This window comes from Nomascus leucogenys, chromosome 4 (assembly GCF_006542625.1).
Source record: "Nomascus leucogenys isolate Asia chromosome 4, Asia_NLE_v1, whole genome shotgun sequence".
In the NCBI taxonomy this organism is placed as follows: Eukaryota; Metazoa; Chordata; class Mammalia; order Primates; family Hylobatidae; genus Nomascus; species Nomascus leucogenys.
In genome coordinates this window covers 77,980,013-78,005,179 of record NC_044384.1, presented here as the reverse complement: position 1 = coordinate 78,005,179, position 25,167 = coordinate 77,980,013, and the positions used below count along the sequence as shown (strand labels likewise).

The following is a 25,167-nucleotide window of genomic DNA, read 5'->3' as shown; positions in this document are numbered from 1 at the left end:
TCTTAGGTGGTAGCAGAAAAATTTCTGAGGCTTTTCCCCCTGCTGGCCACTTGGTGAACCACCACTCATGCCCTCCCGTGGTCATGTGGTGGGTGGCCTGTGAGATGCATGGAACCTCCTCAGAGTCAGTAGAAAATGGGAGAAATTGTGGCTTAATGTCATATAAATTATGTTTAGGAAATAGAGGCTAAGTAATTTTGCCATAGGGTATAGTGTAACCTAATTGTTTTATTAAAGCAGTTTTGTTATTATTTGTATATGTGAAGCTCTATTTGTTTTATTATATGATAATGCCTTTTGAATTTTACAATAAACCCTTTCAGCAGTTAGCTCAAAACAAAACCCACATGTTTGTCTCAAGAAAGCTGATAATGAATATGCAACGTGCAGAAAATATTTGTCAATATTTACCATGCACCATGCAGGCAAGTAGAGAGATCACTATCCCTTTGAAAACCAGAAGGTACAAATATGGTGAAGCAGCTTTGGCATCTATTTCCAAAGTTAATAATTTAAGAAGAATATGCCTTAAAATGACTTCAACATGGCAGCTGCAGGAGGCCTATGTACATGTCATTGTGAAGCACACCTTCCCATTAGTATCAAATAACTCATAAATTAATTTTGCTCATTTTCAATTCCAAGTTTTCTTGTACTTGTAAGTAAACTGGTAATAATTAATGAGTGATTTCCCTTCGCAAACCTTCAAATAATGTTTTTTATAATAGCGTTGTTAAAGGTCTCAATTTGAAAATGTATTAATTCTGAAATGTTTCAATTTTATTTTTTATCTAATTCAAAGAATCAAAATAATATATGTGAAAATTTATTTCCTAGTCAAAAAGTGAAACATCTGACATTGTTAATGCCACTGTAAATTTAGTTGAAAAGCTCAACATTGAAGGTAAACTGTTGTTTTTGTTGTAAGAATATGAATACAAATGTTAATAGAGCACAGCATTGTGTTAAAAATGTTCTTAACCAAGTTAAGCTATGGAGCAGAAATGTACTTGGAATTGGTTGTAATGTGCAAAAAATTTGTGACTGCATTCAAACAAGCTGCAGTATTCTGTCAGTCAAAACAGAAAATAAAATTGTCAAAATGTATAAATATAAATATATATATATATACACACACACACACAGATTATATAAGTAACTGATCTACAAAACCTTTCTGACAGAAGCTGATACTGAACACTACCATGCAAGGAACATTTCAGAATGACTATATGTATATTCCTGTCTGTGTTGCATGTCATCAATTGGATTTTGGGAATGCCTGAGCCTTTGAAAAACCACTTTGTAAGGCAACCCAAATTTAGATTGCATTATGTTCAAGACCAGTTGGAAATTTTTAATCGATTACCCAATGAATGTAGCATGAAAATTCAGCTTTTGAAGCTTTTAGCAAGTTACAATTATGTAAAATAAGGCTTGCAAAGGAAGAAGCTCAAATTTCTCCCTACAAAAGCCAAGAAGGAATTGAACAAATCAAAAGATGAAAGCAGATATGGTTTTTTTTTTTTTTTGTTTGTTTTTTTTTGAGATGGAGTCTTTCTCTGTCCCCCAGGCTGGAGTGCAGTGGCGCGATCTCGGCTCACTGCAAGCTCCGCCTCCCGGGTTCACGCCATTCTCCTGCCTCAGCCTCCCGAGTAGCTGGGACTACAGGCGCCCGCCAACACGCCCAGCTAATTTTTTGTATTTTTAGTAGAGACGGGGTTTCACCGTGTTAGCCAGGATGGTCTCGATCTCCTGACCTCGTGATCCGCCCGCCTCGGCCTCCCAAAGTGCTGGGATTACAGGCTTGAGCCACCGCGCCCGGCCGCAGATATGGTTTAATTATCTATTTTGACAATTGTGCTTCAGAAAAATCTTGACTTTGATGTATTTTGACTTCTAATTTTATTTGGATAAATTTTTATTCTCTACCAAAATGGAGAAAAATTGTGAAAGTCTATGATTTTGCAGTATCTAGATTTGGTGAAATGTTAAAACAGTCACAGATATAGACAACTTGAAAGTTTTATCTTGTAAGAAAATTATTGAACAAAAGTGCTTTGAATGAAGGTAGAAAGACAGCACCTATGATGATATTGGCCTGAAATATTTACATATTTTAATATAAAAAATGAGAAGATTATTCATTTAGCAGAACTTACAGGTTCATCAGTATCTAGACAGGAAATGTGTTCTCAGTTAAAAACATTACAGTCTACAGTGAAGCATCAGTTAAAGTTGTCCACAATTTCAAATATATTAACCATAAAATGAAGTTTTGAAAAAGATTGCAGCTTTATAAAAATAATAACTGTTTAAAAAAAAAACAACAAAAAAAACACGTTCCTGAAAAATGTCCACATCCCAATGCTAGAGACAATAATATCTAAATAACCAATTAAGGTATGTGAATACATATCAAGAATAATTGTCTGAACCATTTAAAAATATTCAGATAATGAATTTTCTTTTCTTTTTGAGACAGAGTGTCACTCTGTTGCCCAGGCTGGAGTACAGTGGCAAGATCTCGGCTCGCTGCAACGTCCGCCTCCTGGGTTCAAGCAATTCTCCTGTCTCAGCCTCCCGAGTAGCTGGGACTACAGGCGCCCGCCACCATACCTGGCAAATTTTTTTGTATTTTTAGTAGAGACAGGGTTTCACCATGTCTGGTCACATGAGACCAGGTTGGTCTCAAATTCTCCTGACCTCAAATGATGCACCTGCCTCGGCCTCCCAAAGTGCTAGGATGATAGGCGTTAGCCACCATGCCTGACCAATATTTTTTTAAAGTTGCTTGAGTGTTCATAACTTTGTATCACTATCATTTTAAGATATTTCAGGAAATGTTTATTTTGAAAATAAATTTTGGATAGAATTATCTTATAGGTCCACCAATGTAATAATACCAAATTCGGGTCAATAAACACATTTTTTTTTTTTTTTTGAGACTGAGTCTCGCTCTGTCACCCAGGCTGGAGTGCAGTGGTGTGATCTTGGCTCACTGCAACCTCTGCCTCCCGGGTTCAAGCAATTCTCCAAGCCTCAGCCTCCCGAGTAGCTGGGATTACAGGCACGCACCACCACTCCCAGCTAAATTTTTGTATTTTTAGTAGAGACGGGGTTTCACCATGTTAGCCAGGATGATCTTGATCTCCTGACCTCGTGATCTGCCCGCCTCAGCCACCCAAAGTACTGGGATTACGGGCGTGAGCCACCACGCCCGTCCAATAAACACATATTTTAAAAATGATACAACCTTGTGATCCGTCTGCCTCGGCTGCCCAAAATACTGGGATTATGGGCATGAGCCACTGCGCCTGGCCAATAAACACATATTTTAAAAATGATACAATATGACTTATTTTTGGAACCCATTTTCTTTCTAAAAAATACCCCATTCTGAACATTTGGTGATGTGGCCACCCCATCTGCATGATCTGGCCCCTTTACTTGCTGTCCCTGTGCCCTTGATTCACTCTGCTCAGGCCACACTGTCCTTCTTGTGGTTCCACAGATGCTCCAGGTGCTTTTCCTGCCGGCCTTTCCACCTGAACCATGTGACCCCAGATATTTGCTTTCTTTCCCCACCTCCTACATAAGTCCTTGCTCAAGCATTCTCTTCTCAGTGAGTCCTTCCCTGATCAGTATATTTATAATTGCTGTCTCTCCCCACTTCCCATCCTCTATGCAAAATATTACTTTTACATATCCATTTCTTTATTATCTGTTTCACACCACCAGAATGTAAGCTCCAGGGCTTACAGTTTTTATTTGATTGTTTTGCTTTTTGACTGCTACATCCTCAGCCCTGGCACATGACAGGCCCTTGATACATATTTGTTCAATAAATAAATGAATTGCCAGCCAACCATCTTTTAGATTCACATGTTATTTCTTTTCATATGTCAAGTTTAATAACATTATAGTCTCCCCCTAGGCACCATCCTGTTTAGTTGAAGGGGCTTAGCTCTGACCCATTTTATTTGTTTTATGGTTCTTATCTAAGGAGGATCAACTTCTCTATTTCAGTGGTTTTTAGGCAAGGAGGGGCTGCTAGTATTTGTTCACATGCCAACTACTCTGTTTAGAATTTGGCTTTTCTTTGTGGGATAGCTGGTAATTCCTCTGGCTTGTGAAAGAAGAGCTCATAGATATGCCACTTGTCAGTCCCCTTTAAAAGCTACAAACATCTATTAACTGTGGGTATCATTAAGCCTCAACATTCTGATAACAAAAATTTATTCTTTTTCTTCTCTTGTCACATGTATCTTAGGCGCAGCTTGTGTATACTACCAATATCCAGGAGCTCAATGTCTACAGGTATTTTTTTTCTATTAAATGCTTTTAAAAATTAAAGTTAGTAGATAATTATTATCAGTCTTTGGGTGATAATTTGCTTTGCAAGTGTTTATTATTAGAATTCGTATATCATCCTCCTCTTTCCATAGTCCTTGAGCATAGGTAGAATTCTGTGAAGCTGACTTGACAACTTCTCAAGGTGCCTGGCTTCTGGAGGGGTTGTCTAGGCCAGTGGGCCCTGCTATGTCCATTACCACCTAAAGAAGTGCAGATACTCCCAGAATTACCACAGATGTTTTGTCCACGCTATTCCAGATGTTATGCTTCAGTTTCCTGAAAGATAAAACACACCTGAAGAAACTTCAGCAAGATTCTAGCAATGTCAGAGCTAGGATGGGGGTTAAACAAAGACAGTGGGTCTCCATGGCCAACTGATGAGTATTTACTTTTTCTTTCCATATTTGCTCAAAATTTATATAGTGGGTAGAGGGATTTCCTTTTATGAGAAGTTCCATATTAAAACAGATACACTTACTAAATCATTTCTCCTGGCTAAAGCAGAATTGGCAGTCTGAAAAAATAAAAAGATTAATTTACTTATTCTCTCCTTAGTATAGCCTGCAATTTTTAACATCAGACAACTTTCTGGAAAACAAATTAAAGGGCATAAAATATAGATAGTAAAGATTCATGCTTGGGAAACAGTGCTAGACCACACCTTATTTGGTTTCAGGATTGCAGTCAATAGTGCACACGTGCAAGGCAAAAATAAGGCAAGAACTGTGCTACAAGAAGTTTTCTTAAAACTTCCCTCTTAAGGATGCTTTTTACTTTGGTGAAGGTGAGGCCAATTTATTGATACGTATTGCCAGTTTATTCTAGTTCCAAGGATGTTGCCAGGTGAGAATTCCTCCTAGTCCCTCCCCAGTCCCTGAAGCCCCAATGAAAAATAAAAACAAAGCAAAACAATAACAAAAGTGGCTGGCACACAATAGGTCCTCAGTAAATATTTGGTTTCCTAAATCTAGGAAACCAAGACTCCAATAGAAATGCGAGTGAATGCATGAACATATAACATGAAAACTAGCCCAACCAACAACCTGTATATCTGGCACAGTGATTAATTGATGGTGTACCAATACTAACTTATTGATACCCTCTTCGTCATAGTATGGGCCTCTCTGGCCTATTTCCCATGATTTCCTCCTTCTCTTGCTCTATATTCCAGGGGAGCTGACCCCTTGGGTTTTCCAAGCTTCAGGATCAGTTGGTCCTCACTGTCTTCAACCAATGGGAGGCACTGTGGAAAGACTGCAGGGTAAAAAGCAGCGAAATCCAGGGCATTTCCCCCCCAAGTCACTCTATTTCCACAGGATCTCTGTCAGCAGCTTTATCTTCTTTATGACTTCAGCTGGAGCACAACAGGTCTGCTGTGGTTTCAGCTTCTGCCTGTTGACTTGGGCCCCTAGCTCTGGTAACTTTTCCTCTTTTCTTTTTCCCTTTGGCTTAGGGGTAGTAGTGACTTCTGAGTTACTCAGTGTGTTCTGTTTTGCTTCTTAGCTCTCCCCTCACCTGTGTAATCAAGTTTCTGGACTAAATTCTGTGTACTCACGTGGTTTGTGTTTCCCTGACTGGCCTTTGATGTACTTCCTATTACTGAATGATACTTGCTGTGTAGGCAGGCCTCTGTGGGAGAGTGACATAAAATCCAGGTGACCTAGGAAATATGTAATAGATAGATGCACATCCCTGAGACTGGTATCACTCTGAGCTGGCAAGGCTACCATATAAATAGAATATTAGACACACAAACTAGATTCCTGCATTCTGTTTCTACTATTTACTCTGGCTTGCTTAAATGAACTAAATATTGCTTTTAACATACCTTCAAAGTATTTTCAATACTGGCTCTGAATATAACAATGGAATAACATTTCTAGTATAGTTATATATCAATAGCAACATGAGCAATAATTTAGAAATGTATCTTTTACATAAACAAAAATAATTCTGCTAATAATAGAGAGGAACAAGTCATAAAAATATAGCAGAGAAATAAGTAGGGGAAAAAAACCCAGCACAATGAAGCCCCTTGCTTAAGTCTGGATTCTTTTAGATGCATCTGTTGTGATATGTGTTACTGAAATCTCTGAGCAGTGAAGTAAGTTGCTGCTGATGACATAGCCAAGCATCTTTACTATCTTCAAAAGGTCAGGGAACAAATCAAAGGTTCTTCTCTTTTCAGGAACATTTCCTGCAGTGGGCACTCTAATTTGTAATCATTAACTCTTCAAGGTCTGTCATTTCTTATGTAGAATTTTATACTGTTGACTCAATAACCGTTGGAGTATTATAACAATGATCTATTTCCCTTTCTACACTGCACTAGGACTCTAGTTAAAAACCAGTGGGAGTTCTTTGAATAAGCACAAATTTGTCCCAACTGTGAGATTGGAAGGTTTTTTAGGAATATACAAGCCCTGCTAAGAAACTGCATTTATTCTGCATTTGGGCATAGGGCAGCAGAATGTGTTCACAGTCCTTCTGCCTTTTGTATTCCCAAGGCATTTGCCTGTGGCAGCAGCTATGAAAGGATTATGACTGATCGAGCTGTGAGAAAAAGCTCCAGTGTACCTTCTTGGAAACGTCCACGATGGATTGAATCAATTACTTGCATACTTGACCGTGTTTGCTCTCCGATTAAAACAAAAAATCTTGCATCTAGTAGAGGGCCATGTTGTACCTAAAAGATAAATCTTTTATATTAAGAGATATCCATTTTCCTCTTATATTTTCCTTGTTGTTAAGTGATCAAAAATAGGTGGACATAAGACATGTCATATCCAAAAGATAGTCTTTTCTTCTTAAGAGAGAAAAGTATCCACTTTTCTTCTATTTTTTTTCTGGCTGGTAACTACATAAAGATAAATAGTAAATGTATATTTTCATTTTTGAAAATATGTTAAGTGAAAGACAACATTTACTTTTATTTATGGCTTTGCATCTTTGTACAGATGAGAGAGAGAGAGAAAAGGCTTGAGTAGTCGTGAGACAGAGGGTTTTGGTTTAGTGGGTTGTTAGCTAACCTCTGTTGATTAATGTTGATTACCAACATGATTCCACAGTCAGTTACCTTTTTATACCTTTTGGCCCAGTGATTTCACTTCTTAAAATTTACTCTATGTAAATGATCAAACATGGGTGCAAATGTTTGTTTGGCAGTATTGATTATAGTAACGAAAGTTAGAAAACAATCTAGGTGTCCAGCAATAAATTATTGGTTTGATAAATTATATAATACATTATATATTTCAAAACATATAGCCTTTAAACATTATTTTGGCAGATAATTCAGGATACACAGCACAGACTTTGCAGTTTGCAGGCCCAAGCTCTTTGTTACTTGCCAACTATATTATATACAAAAAAGTTTTTAACTTCTCTAAGCCCCAGTTTTTCATTTGGAGGTGACAATACCTAGCTCTTAAGGTTGTTATTATAAAAGATTTAAAGAGAACCTGTGTAAAGCTCTGTATAGAGTGTCAGGCATAGTGCAGACAGACATTCAATAAATGCTATCTATTATGGTTGCAGAAGATAGAAAAATGTTTGCATAAGAGTAGGAAAAATGTATAATTTTAGTTTTCTAAAATTACACACAATCATAGTTAAGTGTAATGATATCAGCCAAAATGTCCAGAGTAATTGCCTCCTGGAAAGGGGATTATATGTGTTTAAAATTTTTTCTTTATATTTCTCTGCAGTTTTCAAATTTTCTACACTTAACATGTACTAATTTTATATTTTAAAACAATTTTAAATAGAAAGCTCTACACTGTGACTGTATTTATGTGCTTTACTGAAGGTTGTAGAACCATTGTGTGTGTGTGTGTGTGTGTGTGTGTGTAATAACTGAGATATACAGGTGAATTGCACTACTGATGTCTCATCTGACACCTCCACCACTTCATCTGTTGGCCATGTATGTTAGCTATTTTCCTAGTATAGATGACCTGTGTTTTGTTTTGTTTTAAAAATAAAACTTAAGATACAAAACTATTTCTTAAACTCATGTGCGTAAAAAGTCGAAGAATTCGGAAATGTATATATAGGGTGAAAATTGAGACCACTCCGCTTAGAGTCTTTCCTCTCACCAACTCATTACCAGCTCCACGGGTAACTGCTGTCAGGTTCTTCTCCTTACAGACTTATGTGTGTGCATATTCACACTCATGTACGTGAGCTTATAAATTTATATAAATGGAAGTATATATTTTTCTTTTTTTAATTTGAGATAGGGTCTCTCTCTATTGCCCAGGATGGAGTACAGTGGTGTTATCTTGGCTCACTGCAGCCTTGACCTCCTGGGCTCAAGTTATTTTCTCATCTCAGCCTCCCAAGTAGCTGGGACCACAGGCACGTGCCACCACACCGAGCTAATTTTTAAAATTTTCATAGAGATGGAGTCTCCCTATGTTTCCCAGGCTGGTCTTGAACTCCTGGGCTCAAGCAGTCCTCCTACCTCAGCCTCCTGAAGTGCTAGATTACAGGCATGAGTGACTGCACCAGGCTGGATGTATAATTTTCATATTGTTCTGGGCTTTTCTTTTTTACATTAACAATGTATGTTGGAAGTCTTTTTTAGTTCACATAAATCTATGTCTGCTTAGCAGTTGCATGTTATTCTATAGCATGGATGAACCATAGTTTATTTTACTTTAGCTCCATTGGTTTATTTCCAATTTGCTCATAGAAACTGTACCCTAATAAATGACCTTGCACATATATTTATATATATATGTCCAATTTTTCTGTAGGATAGATTCTTAGTAGCAAAATTGCTGAATCAAGTGGTATATGTATCTGAAATGTTGATAGATACTGCCTTGCAAAAGTGTTTATAAATTTACATAACCACCTATGGTATATATAAATGTGTATGTGTATATATATAAAATTCGTATTTTGCCAACACTGCATATTATCCCTCTTTTAAAATTTCAACTAATAGGTAAATATTGGTATCTCATTGCTTTAAATTGCAAATTTAAAGATTAATGAGGTTGAGGGTATTTTTATATAGTAATAAACATTTGAGTTTCTTTTTCTGAAACCTGCTTTTTAAAAGAATCCTTAGCTCAGTTTTCTGTTTTTATAAATTATTTATAGATTTCTTTAAAATCTTGAATATTATGTTTTAAATATTTATTTATATTTAAGTTTTGTGAATTTAGCTGTATCAATATTTTTTTCATTTTTGAAATCACTTCAGAATTTTATGTCCATCTTAGGAAAACCTTAATTACCCCAAATTGTAAAATATATTCTTCATTTTTCTATTATCTTTACATTTAAAAATATTTATATCTATCTTTAATTTGTCTCAAATTTATTCATGTATTTGGTGTGTTGGGGATCCATATTTATTTTGTCCCAAATAGGTTGTTATTCTTTGAGTCGAATAGTCTGTTTTGGATGATTTGAAATGCCACATTGATCATATAGGAAGTTCTTTTAGGTGCAGGAGCCTGTGTTTGGGTTTTCTAATCTACTCCTTTGACCTATTTGTTTTTCTTTTTCTTCTTCCTTTCCTTTCTTCTCTTTTTTTTTTTTTTTTTTTTTGACAGGGTCTCATTCTGCTTCTGTTGTCCAGGCTGGCATGCAGTAGTGTGATCACAACTCACTGCAGCCTTGGCCTCCTGGGCCATAGTGATCCTCCTGCCCCAGCCTCCTGAGTAGCTGAGACGACAGGTGTGTGCCACCACATCTGGCTGACTTTTAAATTTTTGTAGAGACAGGGTTTCCTATGTTGCCCAGGCTGGTCTTAAACTCCTGGGCTCAAGCAGTCCTCCTGCCTCAGCTTCCCAAAGGGATCACAGGTATGAATGATCGCACCCAGCCCTATCTATTTTTTTTTTACCAACATCATACAAATTTAATTATTGTTACTCTATAAGACACCACATCTATCAAGACAAATCTTCCCTCCTGTTTTTTTTTTTTCTTTAAAACTTTTAATTTTTATAGAGACCAGGTCTCTCTCATTTCCCAGGTTGTTCTCAAACTCCAGGTCCCAAGTGATTCTCTTACCTGGACCTCCCAAAGTGCTGGGACCACAGGTGTGAGACACCACATACCCCTCCTATTTTTTTTTTCAAAATTGTCTTGAGTGTTCTATCCCATAAATGTTAACATCACCTTATTAATTAGCTTGAATAATTATATCAGAATTTTTATTTGAATTACATCGAATTTACATTTAATTAGGGGAATTGACATATTTATCTTCATTTATGTAGGCCTTCTTTTCTAAAAATAAATTTTATTGTGCATATTTAAGGTGTACAATATTATGGGATATGAATAGTTATTAAAATGGTTACTATAGTGAGGCAAATTAACATATTTATTATCTCACACAGTTACACATTTTTGTTTGTTTGTTTTTGTGGCAAGAACAGCCAAAATTTACTCATTCAGCAGGAATCCTAAATATGATACAATTTCCTTACCAATAGTTCTTATGTTGTACATTAGATCTCTAGGCTCGTTCATCTTACATATCTGCTACTTCATATTCTCTAACCTACATGTCCCCATTTTCACCCCCTTTCCTGTCCCTCATCACCAATGTATCTACATATTTGACCTTTTTAAATAACAAAAAAAGATTCCACCTATAAGTGAGATCATGCAATATTTTTCTTTCTTATTTAACTTGGTATAATGTCCTTCCAATTCATCGATGCTATGACAAATAGCAGGATCTCCTTTTTTTAAGGCTGACTAATATTCTGTTGTGTATGTGTGCATATTTCACAATTTCTTTATTCCATTGGTGTCCATCCATTGATGGACACTTAAGTTGTTTCCACCTCTTGGCTATTGTAAATTGTGAATATTGTGGCAATGAACATATGAGTGCAGGTATCTTTACGAAGTGGTAATTTCATTTATTTTGTGTATGCCCAGAAAAAGGATTCCTGTGTCATGTGGTATTTCTATTTTTAATTTCTTTAGAACCCTCCATATTATTTTCTGTAATGGCTGTAACAATCTACACTCCCACCAACAGTGTGTAAAGGGTTCTTTTTTCTCCATACCCTGGCCAACATTTGCCATCTTTTGACTTTTTGAGAATAGCCATCTGTTTGTGAGTGGTATCTCATAATAGTTTGATGCATGTCCCTGATGATTAGTGGTGTTGAATATCTTTTCATATACCTTTTGGCCGTTTTTATTTCTTCTTTGGAAAAATATCTATTCAGGTCCTTTGCTCATTGTTTAATTGGATATTTGGATCTTCCTTTATGTCTGCCAATGGTTTTTCTTCATAGAATTCTTACACATTTCTTGTTAAATATATTATTTGATATTTTACAACTTTTGTTAGAATTGTGAACAGGTTCTTTTTTTCGCATTGGATTTTCAAACTGCTTATTGATGATCAATAGGAAAGAGACTGTTTCATTTCATTCTTGTATCTAATCACCACCCTGATCTTTTTAATTCATTCCAATGGTTGTTCAGTCATTTATCTCACATTTTCCTGGCAAATTATTATACCATCTATTTTAAAAGAAAGAATGAGGATATGCTGCCTTTTTTTCAAATATATATTTCTCTTATTTTACTTTTAAATGTGTTTGATAATGTATTCTAGAATAATGTTGAAGATTGCCAGTGATAATAGGATCTATGTCCAACTTATCTCTTAATTAGAAATCTGCTTAATAATTATGAGGCTTGCTATAGATTTCTTATGGAAACATTTTATCAGTTTATAGACATTTTCTTATTTTTCTTGATATTCAACAACAGGAATGGTTGTTAAATGTCTTCCACTGCTTTTTCAGCACATATCATTGTGTTTATAAAGCTTTTCTCCTATTTGTTAATGAATTATATTAATCTTTTTCCTGATTTTGAATTTCAAACTATTTTTGGATGACCAGTATAAATACCACCTAGCCATGACTTGTTAAAATTTTTTATGTTTTTAAAAAAAAACACATTTCAGCTAATTTTATTTAACCTTCTCTCTTCACACATGCACACCATTTTTTCTTTGATTTTAAAAAGTTTCTGTGCTATTTATAGAATGAATTAGGTAATGTTCCATATTTTTCTATGTATTTGGGAATTTTATACAATGATCCCCCAAAAACTGTCAGTTTTTGTTTTATTTCTTGTTTTCTGTTTCACTAATTTGTGCATTTATTCCTTCTATTCAATTATTTTAGATTTTTCTGAGACTCCTGACTTGGAAGTTTTATTTCTGATCTTTCCCATTTTTTAATATCACACTTAAGTCTATTTATATATTTTCTTCTCAATAACATTTAGCTTTCAACTCCCAAAGGTGTGTGTGTGTGTGTGTGTGTGTGCATGTGTGTGAGTGTGTGTGTGTGTGTTTTCATTGCTATTTCTAACTGGTTTGAAAATTCAGTTTAATTTTTTTTATCCCAAGAATTATTTAGAAGTGCTTTGTTTTTTCTTAAGTGGATAGTTTTTATTATTAATTTGTACTTCTATTCACTCCAATCTAAGAATATGGTCTATATGATGTACTTTAAAAAATTTATTGAGCTTTACTTTGTACCTTCATACATAGTTACTTTTACTAACGCTTATGCAGCTACTTGAATAGAATCTGTATTCTGTTTATTGGGTCCAAAGTTTTATTTATTTATAATTTACTTACAATTATGTGAATATGAAATCATCATCATATATATTATCTAAATTTTCTGCACCAGAGATTTGCAAACTTCTTCTGTAAAGAGGCAGATAGTAAGTTTGTTAGGCTTTTATGGACTATAAAGTCTTTGTAGCAACTACCCAAGTGTGCAGAAAAGCAGCTATAGACAGTAGATAAATGAATGGACATGGCCAGATTTGATCCAAGGACCTTAGTTTGTTGATGCCTGCTCTATATTCTAGTTTATTTTTATTTTTTGACAAAAACTGACAGGAGATATAATACTTTTTATAACTTAGATGACCAGGGAGAAATAGAGAAAAAAGGCAGAGAGAACTTGTTTATATTTTTGGTCTAGTACATATTAATATATTTTTAAAATACCGCCATCTCTGATTTTAGCTTCATATCCAAGGGATTCATTATTACAATTGCATTTGCAGTAATTTATGTGTGGCTTAACATTATTTGAGTTTTGATTTGTTATATGACTTTTTTGTTTTCCCTCTATAGTGAAGCCCAAGAGCCAAAGGAATCACCACCACCTTCTAAAACGTCAGCAGCTGCTCAGTTGGATGAGCTCATGGCTCACCTGACTGAGATGCAGGCCAAGGTGAGTGCAGTCCAGATGATAAACAGGGCCCATGGGGTCACCAGTTTATCTTTGTGGAACTCAGCTCTCCATTCTCTCACTTAGGAATTTTCCTAAGTTGTCATTGCTTTTTCCAGACTAAATTTAATTCCATGAATTAACCCATCTTTGTACTATATGTTATTTGGACACAAAAATTAATATATAATACAGACTTTGATCTCAAGGAGCTGGAGTGTGCTTGGCAAAATGAGTCGTAAGTCTCTTAACATCTATAGAATAAAAGCCAGGTGGTTAGCAAACATACGTGGAGCAAGCATTACGGACATAGAGAGATTTTGGAGATTTAATCAGAGAGTTGAAACTTGGGATGGACTCTGAAGAACTGGCAGAGTTTGGACATAAAAAGATGGAAAGAAAGGTGGTTTTAGTTGCAGTGAGTCCTGAGGGCTTGATGATGTGGAAGGATTTTTCGTTTGTTTGTTTGTTTGTTTGTTTTTTGAGACGGAGTCTTATTCTGTTGCCCAGGCTAGAGTGTAGTGGCACTATCTTGGCTTACTGCAACCTCTGCTTCCCGGTTTCAAGCGATCCTCCTGCCTCAGCCTTCCGAGTAGCTGGGATTACAGGTGCCCACCACTGCACACGGCTCATTTTTGTTGTATTTTTAGTAGAGACGGGGTTTCACCATCTTGGCCAGGCTGGTCTCGAGCTCCTGACTTCGTGATCCACCTGCCTCAGCCTCCCAAAGTGCTGGGATTACAGGCGTGAGCCACTGCTCCCGGCTGAAAGGACTGTTAAAGAGACCTGACTAAGCAGGACAGAGGAGACCAGTGAGCAAGCTGAGACACAGCAAGGGAGATCAAAGTATGCCTCTGACAGTAGGAAGGATGAGAAGTCCCAAGCCCATATTGAGATAAAATCTGCTTCTTTTTTCTAGCCTCTAGAACACCTCTAAAGTGGTGAGCTCACATAGTCTGGCATGGAATGGAAATCTCAGATAAATGGGCTTAAAGATTTATTAAAGGAAATATAATCCAGAATCCTTAAGGCAGAGAATCCAACCATTTTAAATCTGGTTGGAGGATTTGATATATACTCATGAGGTGACTATGAAATAATTTCAAAGCAGTATATAAAAATGTATGTGATTGGAGAGGGCAGGGACCTTATCTTTAGAGCTCACCTTGGGACTCCCAATGCTCAGCACAGGGCCTGATACATCGTGAGCAACACATATTTATTAGAGAGATGAATAAATAAACATCACAAACAAGTTTTCCTTAATGACTAACATCCTTTGATGGGCCAGTGTCAACAATAAAGCTGGGTAGATTGGCTCATTATGCTGTATATCTGAAAATACTAGAAAAAAATGTACGTTAGATTTAATTGTGTTGCATTTCTAATTGATTTAGCATGTGTATTGGTTTATTTAAATTTTTAATTTACAACGCCATCTTTTTTTTTTTTTGAGACAGATGCTTACTCGGTTACCCAGCCTGGAGTGCAGTGGCGTGATCTCAGCTCACTGCAACCTCTACCTGCTGGGTTCAAGCGATTCTAGTGCCTCAGCCTCCTGAGTAGCTGTGATTACAGGCGTGCGCCACCATGCCCAGCTAATTTTTGTATTTTTAGTAGAGACGAGGTTTTGCTATGTTGCCCAGGCTGGTCTCAAACTTCTAAGCTCAGGTGACCTGTCTGCCTCGGCCTCTCAAAGTACTAGGATTACAGGCATGAACCACTGCGCCCGGCCCCATTTATCTTTTGAATAAGCTGCACCTTCACATTGTACACAAATCAAAAGTGCAAAAAGCTTGCACTGAACTGTTTCCTTCTCAGCTCTGCACCCTAGCCATCCAGTTCTGCCCCACTGGAGATAGGCAGAATTTCCTGTCTCTTCTATATCTGTTCAGAAGTATTCTGGAAGATACCAGTGAAGAGATAGAGATGTAGGTGTAGATGTAGTTATATTGTATTTTTACTTATTTGTCATAATTAATGTCAGTCACCCGTTCAGACCTTTCAGACACTAACCTTCTGAACACTAACCTCTTGAATATTAACTGACATATATTAGAGGAGGAAGGACGTCTGTCAGATGATCAAAATGTCTCGAAGGAAAATGAGCATTTTGATTGGTGACAATGTGATGTTATAACAGGCAGTAAAAGTAGGATAAGTAGAGGTCTTAAGGCAGACAGTAACAAGTCACATTCAGGAGATGAAGAGCCCAGCTGTCCTGAACAACAGAGGCCTTTTACAATGTAGTATTAATAAAAGATGAAATTGGGAAAGATAAAAAGGGAGGACAGTGGATGGGAGGCTTTGAATGTTTGTCTGATGAGTGAAGACTTGATGTGGCGGCAATGGAGAGCCATTGTAGTTTTCTGATGAGTGAAGTATTCTGTGGATAGATGGTAGCAGTCGCCCAGCTGGAAAGGAGAGAGAGCCAGAATCAGGTTATGAGGTTATGAAGGGTCAGTTAGCCTTTTTTTTTTTTTTTTTAAATTTGAGGATACTTTTTTGAATGGTTTATAATAATTTTGGGCTTTTGCTTAAATAATTCCAATGCATCAACAAGTCTTATCTGACCACTTCTCACCACCTTCTCCTTTAACACTGATCTAAGTCATTATCTGATAATCTCCTTGTCACTCTTGCTTGTCCACACTTAATTCTCCACTCAGCTACCACAGGGATCCTCCAGATTCCTTCACTCCTGTGCTTGAAATCCTGCAATGGCTCCCATCACCTTGGAGTAAAACCCAAGCATTTACCATGAGGTTGCTATGTGATCTTTGCCTCTCTCTCCATCACCTTCTCCTGCCGTGTTCAATTTCACTCCCTCTGCTCTAGCCCTACTGACCTCTTCGACTTTTCTTCAAATGTGCCAAGTCGTTTTATTCCTCAGGGCCTTCCCTCCCCCTAGAATGCTTTTCCCATAAATGTCAATATTTCTGAGTCGCAAGTATCTACTCAAATACTACTTCCTTAGAGGGGCTTTCTTTGATTATTACCTCCATCTAAATCAATTCTTCTCACCATCTTGCTGTGTCCCTTCTATCTCTCTCTATAACTTATCTCTGTCTGACATTACAACATATATTTATTTGTTTAATTATTTATTGTCTATCACCCACAGAATGCAATTCCATGAGGCCAGACACTTGGTCTGTCTTATCCTTGCTTTAATCCAAGTGCTTAGAGCAGTGATTGGCACAAACCAGGTATTCAACAAATATTGTCAAATAAATGAGTAAAAGGGAGATGTGACTAATTTTTGAACTGGGGTCATCCTAAGATCTTCAAAGGGTATGATCCTCATGTACTAAATTTCCTACATTAAGATTTACAAATATAAAATTAGTCAGATTTTATTTGGCCTGAGTAGTTTAGGATGAAAGGGAGATGAAAAGATTTTTATTAGTGTTGAAATTTTAGATTCTTCCAATGTCTTGCAGGAAGGTTGGGGAAAGGCTAAGAGATCAGTCAGTAGAGGTGAATTTATAGAGTCATTAGAAGATGCCAGTGAGAATAAAAATACATGAGGCTGATTCTGTTCTTGGTTCTTCCCTTGGGCCAGGTTGCAGTCAGAGCAGATGCTGGCAAGAAGCACTTACCAGACAAGCAGGATCACAAGACCTCCCTAGACTCAATGCTTGGGGGTCTGGAGCAGGAATTGCAGGACCTTGGCATTGCCACAGTGCCCAAGGGCCATTGTGCATCCTGCCAGAAACCGATTGCTGGGAAGGTGAGATGGGCTGAAATTTTGGTCCTATAGCCTTCTTTGTCTCTCTCTGTCTCATCAAGGATTGCTCTTTCCCCTTATATTTTAAGATATTTTAGTTAGCATTAATAATTACTAATCACTTACAGTGCTCTGGCTACTGAGCTAAGTGCTTTACAAGTATTTCCTCATTTAATGGTCACATCAGCCCTTCAAGAAGAAGGATTACTCCCTTTGTAAAGATGAGGAAACTGAGGACTCAGAGACATTAATGGACATGTCCAAGGCCTAATAAGAGGTAGAGGTAAAATCTGAAACCAGGAGACTCTCTCCCGAGTTTGAGTTCTTAACCATTTTTCTGTACTGCCTTTACTGAGATGACCTTTCTCACTGCTCCCTTTGTTCAAACATTCCCAGTCTAAATTGATTGATTACAATTTTCAGCTGAACTCAGCTCTAAGTCACAGCTGCAAACTCCTGTTCTGCATCGTCCTTCACCAAAGCTATGATAAAAGGCTTTGGACCTGACTGCATGGGGCATGGAATAAAGTGTTCAAACTAGAGGAATAAAAACTGTCATTTGGCCTTTTCCTCTTCCAGGGGTCCCTTCCACACCAAGGCTACAGTTACAACTTCTCTGTCATCAATGTGCTCTATGTTGTTTCTGCCACCCCCTGTGGCAGTGGAGTGGTTGCGAACATTTACAGGCTTTCATCACAGTGATCAGTCCCGGAAGCGGGTATCCTTTTATTATCAATCCATAAAGCACAGACAACAAATGGCCTTAGGTGGAACCTAGGTCTAGGCCTCAGTGTTGTATAATTCCAGGGGTGTTGTCTACAAGGGGTACAGTGTGAAGAGTGCTCCCTAGAGTTGTGCAACCTATAGGCTGTAGAGCACTCAACTGGCCTCCTGTGTCAGGCTTCATTTCACTCCACAGGTGATCCATGCTCTAGGTCAATCGTGGCATCCTGAGCATTTTGTCTGTACTCATTGCAAAGAAGAGATTGGCACCAGTCCCTTCTTTGAGCGGAGTGGCTTGGCCTACTGCCCCAATGACTACCACCAACTTTTTTCTCCACGCTGCGCTTACTGCGCTGCTCCCATCTTGGATGTAAGTAAATCCCCACTCCTCTCCAGCTTTCAGTCACTCATTTAGAACCAGAGTCATGCTTTACAACTCTGCATCATTATAATGTCTGTGTGTTCCCTTTCCAGAAAGTGCTGACAGCAATGAACCAGACCTGGCACCCAGAGCACTTCTTCTGCTCTCACTGTGGAGAGGTGTTTGGTGCAGAAGGTATGACCCGTCTTGACAGGCTGTATCCCACACCCCAGTGGGTAGTTAGAAGACCAGCAACACCTTTCCTGGTAGTCATGGGAGTCCTGGTTCCTATCACTACTATCGACGTGCCCATTTCAGTACTAGATACCATCCCTCTCTACCTTTCTCCAACATTTATAATTTCCCTTTAAATTGATTTTTTAAATCACAGAAATACAAATGCATAGTTTAAAAACTCAAATATTACTTCAAGGGTAATATTGAAAAAACCTTTTCTTGTTGAATATTGAAGAAGTCCCTTTCTCATCTCCAAATCCAGTTCTCCTCTCCAAATTATTTTAGCTGTTTCTTCTGATATTTACTAATGTTTTGTTGTTGTTGTTATTGTTTGTTTTTTGAGACGGAGTCTCACTGTGTTGCCCGGGCTGGAGTGCAGTGGTGCGATCTCTGGTGCGATCTCGGCCCACTGCAACCTCCACCTCCCAGGTTCAAGCGATTCTCCTGCCTCAGCCTCCTGAGTAGCTGGGACTACAGGCACTTGCCACCATGTCTGGCTAATTTTTGTATTTTTAGTAGGGACAATGTTTCACCATATTGGCCAGGCTGGTCTTGAACTCCTGACCTCGTGATCCGCCCGTCTTGGCCTCCCAAAGTGCTGGGACTACAGGCATGAACTACTGCGCCTGGCCTGCTTATGTGTTTTAAATAATAACTTATATTGTTATAGATTGTTTTATTTTTCCAGTTTTAACCATTATGTATTGACTGTCTAAGAGGGAAGATGAGATTTAGAAATGTTATTATTACCCCACTCACTCCTAACATACTTCCCCTCCCCTGTTTTTTCAATATATAATTATGTCATAATTACAGGTTAGGTCAGTATTAAGTGTGCATATGTCGACAATCATAGAATACTGCTCACAAGTAAGCCATGTAGCAAACTGACTACACTAGAGTCTGGATTTTAGAGTCAGACTTCCAGGTTCAAATCTGGGTTGTGGTATTTGTTCAAGTCATTTAACATCTCTGTACCTCACTTTCCTCCTCAGTAAAATAGTCCTAATGGAATTGCCTACCTTATAGGGTTGTTATGAGGATTTAAAGACAATACAGGCATGGTATTTAGAATAGTGCCAAGCACACGGAGGTATAGTAATGTTAATATTATTATCACAGTGTCCTTTTGGTATAAATTCATTTTTTTCTAAAGTTAACATTTGATTCCTTTTTGAAATTGGCTTAGTTTTTATTGCACTTATCACTAAGTTATGCAACGGAACTGTGAAATTCTTTTCAAAATGGCCAACTACATCTGACAATAAGTCAGTTTCTTCCTTTTTTTTTTTTTTTTTTTTTTTTTTCTGGAGATATCCCTCCAGGAGACTTTCCTCCTCCTGAATCAACATGAAATGATTTCTTCCTGCTGAGTAGCAGTCATTCTGGTTCATTAACTTAGAATTATATCTAGTAATTACTCTTGGAAATTCCTTTTATTACTTTCCTCTTTGGATGCTCTGTTTCCTGGGTCCCATGTCTATGTTTTATACATGTTACCACCTTTATTTTGGTGGGGAACATCCCCTAGTAAGTAGCTGTCTGAGAAAGAATTTTTGAGAACTTGAATATCTGAAAATATTTTTATTCTGTCATTGCCCTTAAGTTGCCTGGGCATAGAATTCTAAGTGGAAACTATTTTCCTTCATAATTCTGAAGACATTGCTTCACTGTCTTCTAGCTTCCATGATTGGCAAGTTTTTATTAAAATTTTTTTATCCTTGATCCTTTCTACATGACCCATTCTTCCCCCTTTGTATGTTTGTTTCATGTGTTTTCTGAATTGTCTTTTTTTTAAATTTCTTCTTTTTATGTTTGTTTTGAACAAATATGGAATCAGAAAGCTGCTTTACTTTGTTTTTCTCCTGTCCTTTTAGAATGAACTCAGTGGGGAAGGATTTCTCCTTTCTTATAAATAAAAGCTTGTGCAGTCCTCTGTCTTTTCTGGTTACTCTTAAAAAACAGTTCTAAATATAAAATCAATTTAAGAAACAAAACACAAAAACTGAGCCCTTAGGAAATTCAGTCTGTGTAATAGTTAAGACTTCCAGCACTTTAAAAGTGGTAGCCACTCCCTCTCTTTTTTAGGACCTTCAAGCTGCAGGAGGCGAGGACAGGGGTATGGCCTTTCCTCTCTCCTGACCCCGCTTTGTTATCTACCACCCTCCCCCTTATTGCCAGCCTTGACACCTGCCTGCTCTAGGGTTGAAACACTAGGGAGGATGGAGATGAGAATAGAAGGCAGGAAGGTCTAACTTGTCTAGGATTGTTGTTAAATTGGCTTTATGCTCTCCAGGCCCAGCCAGTGTTTAGCTCTGACTTTTTTCCCTGAATTCTTTTTGGGATTAAGACAGGTCTGGCAGTGAACTCTTGATTGCCCTTTACGTGTCTTGACTGGCTATTCTCTCCTTGTCATGTTTCTTTGAGGATTTGTTTTGTAAAGATTCTTTTTTCAAGGGGCTTTCATTGTTCCCTCCTAGTGAACCCTTAGAAATTATTAACGTGGTTCCAGATCATCTCTTCCTCTCATATTTTCATAGAAGGACCATGGATAACCTACTCTTTTCTCTGACAGCCAGTGGAGTTATAATTTTTAGCTGCATGTTTCTATTCAGCTGCCATAGACTCTTTCAGCCAAACTCATCTATGGACTTTTTCCAGGGGTAACTCTGATACCACTAACTGCATCTCACTAATGCCAAGGCATACATATCCAACTCTCTGAGTGGTCCCACTGAAGTCCCTCTTTTAACCTGAGGTTATCAAGAACTATACCTCATCTTTCTTGGTGGTGATGGGGCACTCATAGCACAGTTTTCTTCAAAGGAATCCTTCTCTCAGTTTTCCTTTTTCTTTACCTGTTTTCCCCTGAACAAGAGTGAGGAATTCCAGAATTGTACAAATAATCTTTGGCTACCTGTTCGGAGGGATGTTTTGCAGTTCAATTTGGAATTTGATATATATTACATCTTGGTGCCTTACATTTGTTTACACTGGTCTTTGTGAATACTGCTGATCCATGGTTGTCTATTACTATTTAAGAATGAGACACTAAAATGCTAATTGCAAACTCCATGGATATAGACAGAAATTGTTGACTAGTAGACTTGACTATATGGTACTCAGGTAAGATGCTCTCGCCATTTTGTTGAGTGACTTCTGAATATGACAATCTTAGGTCTTTTCTGTTGAGTCAATTATGCTAAAGAGATGTTCTCTTTGCCAGCATTCTGAGATTGAAAAAGGGGATGGGGGAATGGGCTTTTCACCATTCAGCATATCAACTTTTACTTAATTCCCATTTTTCAGTAGAGAGCTTGACTCGTTTCCTCATGGTGTCCAACATCTCTGATCACTGAGACTCTCTTGTTCAATATTTACAGAAATAATCACTGCATATTATGGTAAGATAAGGCATCTAACCTTCTAATGGTTCTTTAGACTTTCAACCAGTCCTGTTTCTAGCCTTGAAGAGTATCTCATGCATTCAGTTCCTGAGCCCCTCTGATGTTATCGTATTCAAGATGGCTTGATTTTTATTGGCCTCTCCCATCTGTGGAGACATAAGTTCCAGTTTTCTTATTTATGTTAAGCCAGTTACCACTCTTATGACCTACTTTAAATTCTTGAAAATTTAGTTAATATCTCATCTGGTGGCATATGCTTTACTTTTTTCTCTTTCCTTATGGCTCTTTATAATTTACATAATTCCTTAACTGTCATGTTAATGATGTTTCAGGAGAGAGTAAAGAAAATCCCATGTGTTTAGGCCCTTTACTAATATGGAGACTTTCCTAAATATCAGGCATATTATTATGTATATGGTTAAAAATAATTTATATGATGCCACCATAGTCGTGACAGCAAGTTTATTCAACATTTTACCTAGTTATAGATGAGTCTCAGGTAGGTAAAGTGATTTTCTTAAAGTCACACAGTTAGAAAGTTGGAGAGGCAAGATTTCAACTTGGGTATCATTTCTGCAAGTTCCATGTTTTTTATAAACATCACAACTGCCTTTTGACTGGAACTCAATTCTTCTTCTGCTGTTGGATCTCTTTACTTTTGTGGTACCAACACAATATGCTTTATTTGAGAATAGACCCAGATACAGTGGCACTGACATAATCCACTAGCAAAGTGCTCTGTAGTAATTTGCTTGTTCACTGGAGCTTGCTCAGTGCTTTTTCACAAATCATTAGGTATTTCATTTCTAGATGGTGTTTTACCTAAGCAGCATTTTTCATTGACACTTAATCCAAATCATATTAAAATATTTCACAATAAATTTATATTGTACTGGTAGCCATAAAAGTCTGAGAATTAGTTGAGTACAACAGTCAGCAAGTGAATACTGTATTGCCCATGGATCATTATGATGGAGAAGTTGCCTGAAAGCAGAACAACAGGGCATAGGCATATTCCAAGTAGAGACATAAGTTAGATACACACACAAAAAAATATCCAATCCCTAGGATGACCAGAAAGCACCATTAAGGTAGCTAGTTCTCATTTTCTTGACTCAGGCCCCTTCTAGACAGACAGGGCTGACAGGGTCATTTATGGCTTTATATAAACATGAAACAACACTTAAAACATATTTATACATAGAGTCACATGACAAAAAGTGACATTTATTGATCAGAAGCTCCACTTGGGTTGTATTTTCCTTTTTATGCCTGGCTTTCTGTAAAAAGGTCTCCTGCCATATGATCAGTTCATTAATTAGGTGTCATCCTGCCTCACCCCAAGTTACATAGTCACAAAGAGTTTCTATAAAGATAGTTTAACCTCTGAGCCTCCTGGGAAATTAAATTCATCTGCATTTTTTTCATCAGTTCAAACAATTCCTCTTTAAGGCTCAAGTCATTGGTCCTTGGCTTCCTCCCACAGGGATGAGCTCTTCAATTTCTACCTGTGTTTCTTTTTAATTGTTCATTATCCAGGTCATGCAGGTGCTCCCTAATTTCCCCTGTGGCTAAGAGCCTCACCAGAGTATAAACACTCTCCCTCTTTTTGTGGCACTTTTAATTGTCAGTATTTCTCATTCTTCCTCTAGAGGTAATTGGTCCCAGAGAGATCCTCCAAGAAAGCAAGAGCTGAAACTTTCTTAATTTATTAGATTATGAAATGCAGGGGTATCACAGCAAGTTTGGGTGATTGCTTTTGATTTCTCTCCTGAGATTTACCCAAGTTGAAACAGAGGCCGTTACTCCCCTGCTATCCCACTCTTGAAACCAGCTGTCCAGCAGATGCCTAGATAAGGGTCATTTCTCAGATAGTTGGCATGTCTTACAGTTTTCTCAAGTAATGCCTACCTGTAGGCAAGCTCAGTTTTGTGTCATTTGCTTTATGCAGCATCAGCATCACCTGGGGACTTTTAGAAACGCAAAATCTTGGGCCCCGTCCCAGACCTATTGAATCAAAAATTCAGGGTGAAAGACCCAGCAATCTGCATTTTATCAAGTTCCCAGATGAATAAGGCACACTAAAGTTTGAGAAACACTATTATGCTACACAAAATTGAGACAGGTGGTTGCAGGTATTAGTTTTTCTTAAATAGTAGGACTTACGGTATTCAGTTTCCCTTGAATAGACCTTAGACATCATTTGACAGAGTAAATAAAAAGTAAAGTGAGCTCTTCTGTGTCTCAGGGGTTTAGAGGAAGAACACAGGACAGCATATAAAATTACTAGTTTAGATTCAGATCTGTAGGCCTCAGAATTCTGCTAAATTGTCTGCTTTTTAAAGAAAGCAAAGTTGAACAAAGCAAGGCATGTGAAAAAGTGATGAGGTAATGGAAAAACTGCAGCTGTATGGTTTGGGTCCCAACACCTAGCTGCTTCTATTGTCATGTTGTGATCTGGCTGCTATTGTCAAAGCTGATTTCTAGAAATAGTGTTTTCTAGATAGTCTGCTTTACGGAACACTGTGCATGCCTTGCTTACATACTGTCTTAGTGGGGAAGAGGTAGAACTCTCATATTTACAAAATTATTGGGCTATAACATTTGTGCTCAGCTGATACTGTCAGTTCCCACAGAGAGGTCAAAGTCAGGATGCATTTAAGTTAGAGGTATGACATTGAAGTTAGGCTTTGAAGTTAGGCCTAGATTTGAATCTCAGCTCCTCTACTGACTAGTCAGGTGTAAATTCTCTAAGCTGTCTTTTTGCATTTGTTAAATGGGGCTAAAGCCTACTTCAGAAGGTTGCTCTGAAAAAATCTCATTTTAATTTAGTAGTATAGATAGAGCCTTCAGTGGAACCAGTACAACGCAGATGCTCCATAAATGGGATTGCTGATAATATAGTCTTCATTTTAGGTATCTCTCTAAGTAAATACTAAGAAGGGATTCTTACATAAAGGTTAATCTATTTATGCATATTCTAGTCAAGGCTGAAGTGAGACTCTAAACTGCAATATACCTGGAGCAGATGATCTCAATTTTGCTATTGTAATATTTTTCTTATGTCCGCTCATCCAGTAGATATTTATTGAGCAACTA

The 25,167-nt window shown here is 37.5% G+C and overlaps 1 protein-coding gene across 2 annotated transcripts in view; it reads left to right on the top strand.

Annotated features, from left to right (window-relative positions):
- LPXN (leupaxin) overlaps positions 1 to 25,167 on the top strand; it is a 49,822-nt gene that overhangs the window by 10,099 nt on the left and 14,556 nt on the right. The window contains exons 3-7 of one of the 2 annotated variants that reach the window (XM_003275340.4): positions 4,274 to 4,320; positions 13,514 to 13,613; positions 17,176 to 17,343; positions 18,260 to 18,433; positions 18,538 to 18,619. In XM_003275340.4, coding sequence (XP_003275388.1) covers positions 4,274 to 4,320; positions 13,514 to 13,613; positions 17,176 to 17,343; positions 18,260 to 18,433; positions 18,538 to 18,619 — 571 coding nt within the window. The remainder of the gene's footprint in view (positions 1 to 4,273; positions 4,321 to 13,513; positions 13,614 to 17,175; positions 17,344 to 18,259; positions 18,434 to 18,537; positions 18,620 to 25,167) is intronic. The other variant, XM_030810851.1, reaches the window with a different exon arrangement.